The sequence below is a fragment of the Megalops cyprinoides genome, chromosome 11 (assembly GCF_013368585.1).
Source record: "Megalops cyprinoides isolate fMegCyp1 chromosome 11, fMegCyp1.pri, whole genome shotgun sequence".
Taxonomy (NCBI): Eukaryota; Metazoa; Chordata; class Actinopteri; order Elopiformes; family Megalopidae; genus Megalops; species Megalops cyprinoides.
Window position 1 is genome coordinate 11,619,841 of NC_050593.1, and position 9,238 is coordinate 11,629,078.

Below are 9,238 nucleotides of genomic sequence, written 5' to 3' on the forward strand. Positions count from 1 at the left end.
TCCCCTCGCGGTTCAAAGAGATCGAAATGTAGGTGGTCCTCGAAACGCGAGGGCGCAGGTGTCACAAAGGTGTGCTGAATGAATGGAATATTGCTCCCTCGTGCTATTTTCCCAAACTAACAGGACGAGCAAACAATTCTCGTGTTTGGAGTTCCGATCGCTCGACGCATACTTCCTTATCTTTGAGGCTACTTTGAGGTATCTATCTTTGAGGTCATTACCGCCTTAGCCCTAAGCGAATACACCGATGTGTTACAGCGGCGGCACTGCGACTGGTCGTATTTGTTGTGGCTGTTGTCCGCTGTAACACTATAATATGTATATGGACAGTGGACGGTTTGGTAAAATTCAGTGAGTTTGCGAGACTGTCGTGCGTGGACATCGGCCCTGCAGCAGTCAGCAGGACCGTATTATTTTCAGCTGGGTTGTTTTTGCAATTTCGTGGTTTCTAATGGTTAATAGATTCGCCAACATGTTGAAGACGCTATAAATAAACCCTATAGAAGCGCGAGGGGGCTTTTTTTTTTCGCGAGGACCAAAGGATAGGCAATCCGACGCTAAATCATATCGCTTACTAATGCACTCTTTTACGGTTTATGTATAATTCTAGCTCGTAAAATTTAATTACATGGGTATTTTAGCCTGGATTTTTAAAATCAGCAAGTCGTTAAAATTGCACTAATTAAAATATAAATCACATGATATTAGGATAACCTCCTCCTTAGTAGTAGTCAGAAAAATGCTAACGAGGCATATAGAAAGTATTCTGTGGGTGTTTCAGATTAGTTTTATTTTTGTTTTACAGTATCAATGATTTTTTTTAACAGTTCATGCTTTCTTTTAAATTTAATAAAATGTTAAGATGACTTTTTCTGAAATGCTCATTTTCTGTTTTTAGGTCTGAAATGGATGCCTAGATTGCCATATGACATTATATATTAACACGGACGTGGTTTAACATCATATAGAATACGAATAGTAGAACATGAATATGAAAGCGAATATTTATCTTTCTTTCTAAACTAGACCTACTTTCTTCAAATTCTGAGTTCGACTTAAAACATGAGATGCATAGAATAATGAATACCACTATCTCAATTTATGAGCTCTCGTCTTCGCGTTATGTTAACACCACAAGCTCTTTTATTAATTCGAAAATAAAGACATATGTCCCAGGGTTGTGTATATCAACATAATAATAATAATAACAATAATAACAATAATAATAATAATAATAATATAACTAATTTATAATCGTATTCATAGTTTATGCATGTAGGCCACAATAATGTTGATAAACGCTTGTAAGGCGTGGATTTTTAAACATGGAAAAGGAATCCTGTGGTTATATCCGTTTCCCCACTGCAATGCCAGCACTTTTTAACTCAAATACCTTATTTACTCCTAACAGACTTTTGAGTGTCAGCAGGTCTGAGAGACGCTGAACGTGTGCTTGAGAGGGAGGGGGTAAATGAGTGTGTAATTAGTTAATTAGAAAACTGTCGAGGGGTCTGACCTCTCCGAGCAGCTAGATGAGCCAATCAGAGCCCTGACAATAGGAGGGGTGGGGGAATTGAAGACCGGAGAGGGCGTTTTGGAGTTGGAGTAGCAGGTAAAGTTGCCATAAACCTCGATGAGGAGTTGGAAACAGGAAGAGCAGCCAAAGAACAGGCATATGCGTAAGGCAGAGGTAGTAAAGAACAATAAAGCGTATTGATAAAGGTTATTGCTATTAAATATTTTCTTTTTGTAATTATTGTTGTTTGAAATTGCGAAGAACGATTTCAGTAGTGTGCGCATTTCAAAAAGTTATTTGTGAATTTATTCGGAGCATTAATTGAAACAGCTTTATGGGACGAAGGTGCACGAAAGAAAAGTTATTGCCTCGCTGGTATGGAGATTACTGCACCATGTATGTGACATTGTCGGTATCTGACAGCTCTCTGAGGTTGACCTGAAATGCGAATACGCTGCGCTGCGTGAGCATGCTAATTTGATAATTTGTAAATGTGTTTACACAGCGATTCGTTTTGTGTGTAAGAGCTATATTCCCGTTCCTCTGCTGATGCACACTAGAATAGGTTACAAGAGTGTTTGATGACCGTTTCGATTGACATAGGCTCGTTTTACAAGGAACCAAAGTCAGAAAGTGAGGCCATTTGCTAGAGTGAACTTATCACAGTTCAGGGTGCGTTTCTGTAAGTAGTTTCGATCCTGGCGACCGTTGCAATGGAGAAATCCAAGAACTTTCGAATCGATGCCCTACTGGCGGACGAGCCTCACCGAGGAAACAGGGACGTCTCTCCGGGACTGAGCAATGACAGTCCCACCGGCAGCCCGGTGTCCTGTAGGCGTGCAGATACACCTTCTCCCCGGGGGACCACCGGAGCCATCCAGCTTCAGACCGGAATCATACCCAAACCGGGACTTCTGAACCTCCCGCACCCAGGACTTGCCTCACTGCCGCAGGGGACAATCCCTGGCATGTACCCGGCATCCATGTATCCCATCTCCGCCCTGGGAGGCCAGCACCCAGCCTTCTCCTACTCCGGCTTCACGCAGCTGACCCCGCCGTACCCAGAGCACCTGAAAGCCGCAGCCATGGCCGGGTCCTTCCCCCTGGAGCACTGGATTCGGGCTGGGATCATGGTGCCACGCCTTCCGGATTACAGCTGTAAGTGCCTCTGCAACCTGATCTGTACTGCACACTGTGCATATAACTATATGATGGTGGTGATGATGCTATTGTTGTTGTTGATGATAATGATTATTATGAGTGGTAATAGTAAACTTAGTTGTAATAGTACAATATTGATTCATTCATACATATATAAATGTGTGTGGCAAATAGCTGTATGCATTGCGATGCATCCTGGATAATTGAGATTTGGGTATTTGCTGTGTCGGTGGCACTGATGAACAGTCAAAATATAATCGTTTGAAACTCACGTATCGTTCTAATCTAAATATCTTGAATTATATTTTTAATCTTAAACATGTTCCCTTTGTTAGTATAATCTCAATTCAGTGATACGTCTGAACACCAAAAACACACTAAAATAGCAACACAGGCCCATTTTTTTTCCAATGATCATGGATGTAGCGGTCTGCAAAACTATGGGCGTTTTTTCGTTTCCTTAGTGTCTCTTAGCCTCTGGTGCTTCCCCCCCCAGTAATTGCTCATCCCATCCCAACCTCTGACCTTCGAGCAGATGAGTTGCAGTGGGGAATAGTTTCATGCAGTCTTGGAGATGAATGCAGACTGTTCTTGCAAAAGTTTGCAAAAATATTGTTGCTGCTTTTCATATTCGCGACTTTGCTTAGCCACTTTCTATCTCAGCGTTCACTCAGATAAATTACGAAATGTTTTGTTTTTACTCTATGGTCGTGTGCCTCTGAAAGAAAGAGGCACACGACTTCTTTGAAAGAAGACAAATACGTCATGATTTTACAAGCTCTGCTAAAGAATTGAACGAAACGCTTTTAGGTGCTAAAAAGACATTTGTTCCTAATTGTCTGTCCAAAGGTGACTCAGGGCGCGCAAACACACACACACACACAGAGTTTATGAACGCTTATGTAGGTTAATTTGTCACTAGGTAAATACGGCGTTTATAACCCCAATTTGTTCACTTATTAAACTGAAGTCCTGTAAAGTCAGTGGTGGGAGAGGTTCACAGAGAGCAATTAAAAACATTTCAGAATGTGGCGGTTTCCTTTGTAGAGCGTCTCTGTGAAGGGTTTCGGGGGCCACGGCCCGCCACCATTATAGTAATTAAGGCATGCATTCCCGAAAATACTAATACGAATACTAATACTAATACTAATCATAAATGTTATTATTAGATTTAACTGAATGACAAGAAGAATAATGGGTTGACTGACGCGTTTTAGTAAAAATACATAGTGTCTTATTTAGGCTATTCGGTTTGATTATTCATTTTAATGTTAAAAAAGAAATCATTACCACCAACAGTACATTACGATTTCATTCGTTTATTATCGTTATTCTCATATTTATTGTGGTTCTCATGAAAAGTTCACGGTATCTATTTATGCTATATGGGGCAAAGTTATAATTTCGTTGGATTGTTTCAAGGCTCAAATAAAAAAAGCAACAGGACGAAACGTATTATTATTATTATTATTATTATTATTATTATTATTATTATTATTATTATTATTATACACTATTGTTTTGTATTTATATATTATTATTACTGGCATATTATTGTCATACTCTACAACAAGTAAATAATAATTTATCTGCATTTTGTCCAAAATAAGCGATCTGAAGAACAGTTTCCGTGAGAACTAGTTTAATGACACTTGACAGAATGGGGCGAATTCATTTTGGGATACTAAATAATAAATTACGATCTAACCGAAATTATGGATTCGTGGATTCACGATTGGAGTTCACCAGGCGGAGAATAAAAACGAGAATGAATTGAACTGAGATTGTGGTTTAAGCGGCTGGCTTTATAACTAATCTTTGGGAGTCGTTTGGCCCGGATTTACGGCCCGCTGTAATCTTATCTTTTTATTTTTCGTCCATTTATTTCTCTATAAACGTCAGCTCAATTAAAATGGCCGCGGTGTAAGAGGAAACAATAAACAAACACCTAAACATTCTGTAGTTCATCAATAAAGTTCCAAAAGCGTTCATTGAATTTTCATTAAGTTAATGGCGCTCTCTGGCCGTTTTATGGCCCCGCCACTGTGATATCTCCCAGTCCCCTTGTCAACAATAAACCGAAATAAAGCTGTTATCGTTAATGACGGCGGGCCATTGTGGGCTTTTGCTCTTACAGAGGGTAAGCGCTAGAAAAAAAAAATGAAAGAAACACAGTTATTTCGGTCGCTACAGTTTTTTGTCTTCCATCTATAACAATACTGGAGTGCTGATGAATAAAACAAAGCCAATAACCCAAATCTCATGTAACCAACAAAGCATAAGCAATTTCAAGGCTCAAACAAGTGATGCCAGGCCAGTTGGCGGCAGTGATATGTAGGCAGTTGATGTTTCCATGGAGTCCACTTGACAAGTTTGAGTTGCTGCGTCTCCCCCCTTGGATAGCCAAGAATCATATTTTCCCCCTGACCTTTGAAGACCCTCCTGAATGCCATTTGATCCTGTTGTCATCACTGCCTCTCGCCTCATTCTAACCCCTCTCTCCGTTTTTCCCCCAGCCGCCCCCCAGTCGGGTCTGATGGGGAAGTGTCGAAGGCCCCGCACAGCCTTCACCAGTCAGCAGCTGCTGGAGCTGGAGAACCAGTTCAAACTGAACAAGTACCTCTCCAGGCCAAAACGTTTCGAGGTGGCCACCTCACTGATGCTTACTGAAACGCAGGTGAGAAGGTGATGGGGGTATGGGGAGTGGGTCTCAGGTAGTAGGAGTTTGTAAAGAAGTTTTGTGTTAACATTCCGTAACAACCATCCCATGCACTACTTCATGTAAAGCTGTTTGTCTGTAATGAAAGAAAATTGTTGTTAAGTTACCTCAGAAAAGAACACATTTACTTTTCAAAACAGCAGTTTTGAGTAGTATCTTTCTGTGTTGGACTACATGTGTGATTGACATGAGTGTGTGGAGGGACCTCTGGTAACACTGATCCAGGAACACCTGTGGTGCTGACTCTTGTGTGTTGTTGGCTGCACGCGCAGGTGAAGATCTGGTTCCAGAACAGGCGCATGAAGTGGAAGCGCAGCCGCAAGGCGAAGGAGCAGGCGGCGCAGGGGGAGGCCGAGCGCCAGCGCAGCGGCAAGCCGGCTGACAAGCCAGGGAACGGGCGGAGGCCGGGCGTGGCCGACGAGGACGACCTGGAGGAAGAGGAGGGGGAGGAGGAGGAGGAGGAAGAGGACGTGCACCGAGAGTTCGGCGTCTCCATGGGGGGCGGCGTCGGGCTTCCGCGCCCCTCAGACTTCCTGCAGCACACGGCCGAGCTCGGCTACAGCCCCCACAGCCCCTACTCCGAGGATGATCTCGAGGAGGTGGGCGGGGACCGGAAGATTGGGGCGGGGTTGTGAGGTGTCCCAGCCAATCCCGGGGTGGCGCTTCCACATCTTAATGGGCAGAGTTTCAGATGAAGTGTCACGGCTTTTGTGTGACGGGTTGTTGCTGTTTATGTAGCACCACTAGCAGCTGGAACCTGCAAGAGACTCTCACACACAAGATATGTGGCTCTCCTCTGATGTGGGAAGCTACGAGGGGCTGAGGACTAAGATTGAGAACCGCCATCTTTGCTCCAATGCACATCAGCTCTGATCCCAATAGACTCTTGCAGGTAATGATTAACTCCAAAAATATTAAATGTATGTCCACTGTAAAATACACATGTGAGTGCTGTTCAGTTTCAGTATTGGTTCAAGACTCATCTGAGGTCCGGTCCAGTCCAGTGTGGCTATTCCATATGTAAATATGCACTTATGTAGACTGTAATTGCTACATTTTTCTTCAAACGTACTGTTCAATTGCACCCGTGAGACTGTGAGAACAATGTTTTGGCAAAGATCCTTTAGGGTCAAAGCAGATTTGTTGTTTGTGCTGATGTGCAGTTTTTTGTCCAGTGTTCATTTGGGAGGAATTCAGCAATTTGCTTGATCTATTGCTTTTTAAACCTTTTTTTCCTGCCTTGCATCTACCAAAAAGAGGAAGTGGGACTATGACTCAGCCCTCTGGCTTTGTGGTTTGCCCTCAGATCACTTGGAACATTAAATTTAAGCAACTGTTACTTTTACCATTACACTTTTTAAATTTCAGCGATTGAAATCATATTTATCGCCATAATTAAATCAGGACAAATCTACAAAGCCGGACCCTAATGTCTTTTAGTTATGCCATCTTCAGATGAATGCCAAATATTGTTACAAGTCTGCTCATGTGAGGCAACAACTGTGTTTCCATATGCTCACAGTGGGCATAAAAAGTCACTGATACCTAGTATGTTCAGTGCAGAAGACACTCACCTGTGCCAGATGTCTTACTTAAACCATGCACAGACCTGTGCCAAATATCTTAACTTGAATAGACACTCACTTGAGCCAAACACCTGCAGATTTTCTAGGTTATACAGTTTATGAACTGTACACACAGCAGATAGAGGGGTGTGTGCACACAGATAGACAGACAGACACACACACACACACACACACACATTTGTCTTTGGAAATAGAACAACTGTGTGGATACATAACATCAGGCTCTGTTTTTGTAACATTTTTCTCTAAGAAACATAAAAATAGCATACACCAGAGCTAGATAGAAACCTGCAAACTCACAGCAGATGTGTATTGTTTGCCATGAATTTTGTCAGTGTAAATTTTATGAACGCATGCCAAAAAGGGGCTTTTTTTCCATTTTTCATATTCTTATGTATACACATATGTGATATGTACTGATCCCAGGTCTGTGTTTACCTGACAGTATTGAAACTGAGTTGCTTGTTTTAAGGTGGATATATAAGTTGGCCAGACCCCTTCAATAGGGATTCTGACTCCTCCCTAAGCTGACTCCACCCACCATCCTGATTGACAGCGGAGTAGGACAGAACTGGTGGCCATAGCCTGAAGCCCAAGATTTCAGTTCCTCATTTCCAGCATGGACATCAGTGGAACTACAGCTTCAAACCACTGGGAGATCTCATTAACTTTCCATTCTATTTGGTGCAATTCTGCCACATTGTACTCTTTTTGTTATAGTTGTATTATATTGATGTTATTTAACCATTTTAAATTGTATCTAATTTATTTGCATTGAAAGAAAGAACGAAAGAAAGAAAATGAAAACATTTGTATTTATCTGTAACTGGTCTGTGTTGGTGTTGGAAAAAAAACAAAATAAAAATGGACCAATGAACCTAATTTTGGAACCTCGTACAAAATGAATAAAAATGTGTCCACGTACTGACTGTTCTCCTAATTGCTGGGTACAGACAGCTGCTTTGTGTAACTGAAATGAATGAAAACTCAGAGGCAACACTTTTTATTTGTATTTCACACTGAAATGGCTTGTGTGAGCTGAGGATGACAGTGGTTCTCTTTGAGTCACTGTGCTCTTACTTCAGAATAGAAATCCACAAATTGTCCTAATTAGGAAAAAATAGTTCACCACGTTTCCTAAAAAGGTTAAAATGGGTCCCTGGTGAAGAAACATGGAGACAAACAAGATATCACAACAAAAGCCTCCGAAATAGAAGAGAGTTTCTAAAGCTGCAACATTACACATCTTTTACTTCACAAATGAAAGACTCCAAACGAGACATGCACTTCATTTGAATAAGACACCGTTTCTTATCTGTAATTAGTTTTCTCTCATTTTGCTATCCCTTTCTTGCTCTGGGTTGATGATGTGATAACCCTACGCTCTTCTGTAATCATGATTCTGGGGATGGGGTACAATAGTTTAGGAGTTAATGAGGTAGGGGCTGTTGGGGAGAAATGGGTTCAACCTCAGTTCCTTGTGGCAAAAGATGTGGCTCTGACTGCTGCGGGGAACTCATCTCCTTATTTGCTATGCAATCAGTGCATCAGGGTCAGTAATGAATAGAACTGTGATCCCATTGCAGCACGTGGACATTGGCTTTATTTAGTCAAAACAAAAGAACAGCCCTATAGGTCCGCTTATGTGACACTAAGCATTGATTGGGTAGCCATGCTGGAGGAAACCCGGCTCTTTGTCAGTACCCACACTTTGTTGCAATAAGAGATCAGTGAGTCAGGGGCCTGGGTTAATATCCCAGAGTGCACAGTGTCCCCATAACTGCACAGGGACATTGGCTTTATTAGGTCAAGAGTAACCTTGTCAGGCCTGGCTTGCTCAGGCATTAACTGTGCATATGGCCGGTTGGCCCCGCTAGGTTAAGAGGAAAGTGTGCCCCCTAGTGGCTCACTAACGCTCACTTCGCCCCATAACCTTGAAGGTCGTCCAGCCAGGTGTGAGTGCAGCTGGACCAGCTGATACTTTGCTTTTCTGAAGTCAAAAGAGTGGTGTGGCAGGTAGGTATTGCTGTTAGTGATGTCAGTTAGTTAAGTCACTGATCTGCTCCTATGCAAAATGTAAAAATGTGCTCCTATGTAAAAAATATATATATATATATATTGGCTACATACATTGGTCTCTTCTTTAGCATTAATGCAGCGATGAGAATCACTTAAAATGCAAAGGGCGTTAACGTACTACACTTACATCGCACCAACATTTACATCTATCGCGCTGTCATACATAAGACATACTTT

The 9,238-nt window shown here is 42.0% G+C and overlaps 1 protein-coding gene across 1 annotated transcript; it reads left to right on the forward strand.

The window, feature by feature from the left end:
- Positions 1-2,229: 2,229 nt before the first annotated feature.
- On the forward strand, positions 2,230-6,031 carry LOC118786322 (motor neuron and pancreas homeobox protein 1-like). Its single transcript, XM_036541466.1, has 3 exons — positions 2,230-2,674; positions 5,194-5,354; positions 5,669-6,031. The coding sequence occupies exons 1-3, from the start codon at positions 2,230-2,232 to the stop codon at positions 6,029-6,031; spliced, it is 969 nt and encodes a 322-aa protein (XP_036397359.1).
- The last annotated feature ends 3,207 nt before the right edge of the window (positions 6,032-9,238 follow it).

Bases quoted from the DNA above. Each gene is read 5' to 3' on its own strand.
- LOC118786322 (XM_036541466.1), top strand. From the start codon at position 2,230: ATGGAGAAATCCAAGAACTTTCGAATCGATGCCCTACTGGCGGACGAG. The intron at 2,675-5,193 runs GTAAGTGCCTCT...TTTTTCCCCCAG, and splicing joins ACGCCTTCCGGATTACAGCT to CCGCCCCCCAGTCGGGTCTG. The intron at 5,355-5,668 runs GTGAGAAGGTGA...CTGCACGCGCAG, and splicing joins TGATGCTTACTGAAACGCAG to GTGAAGATCTGGTTCCAGAA.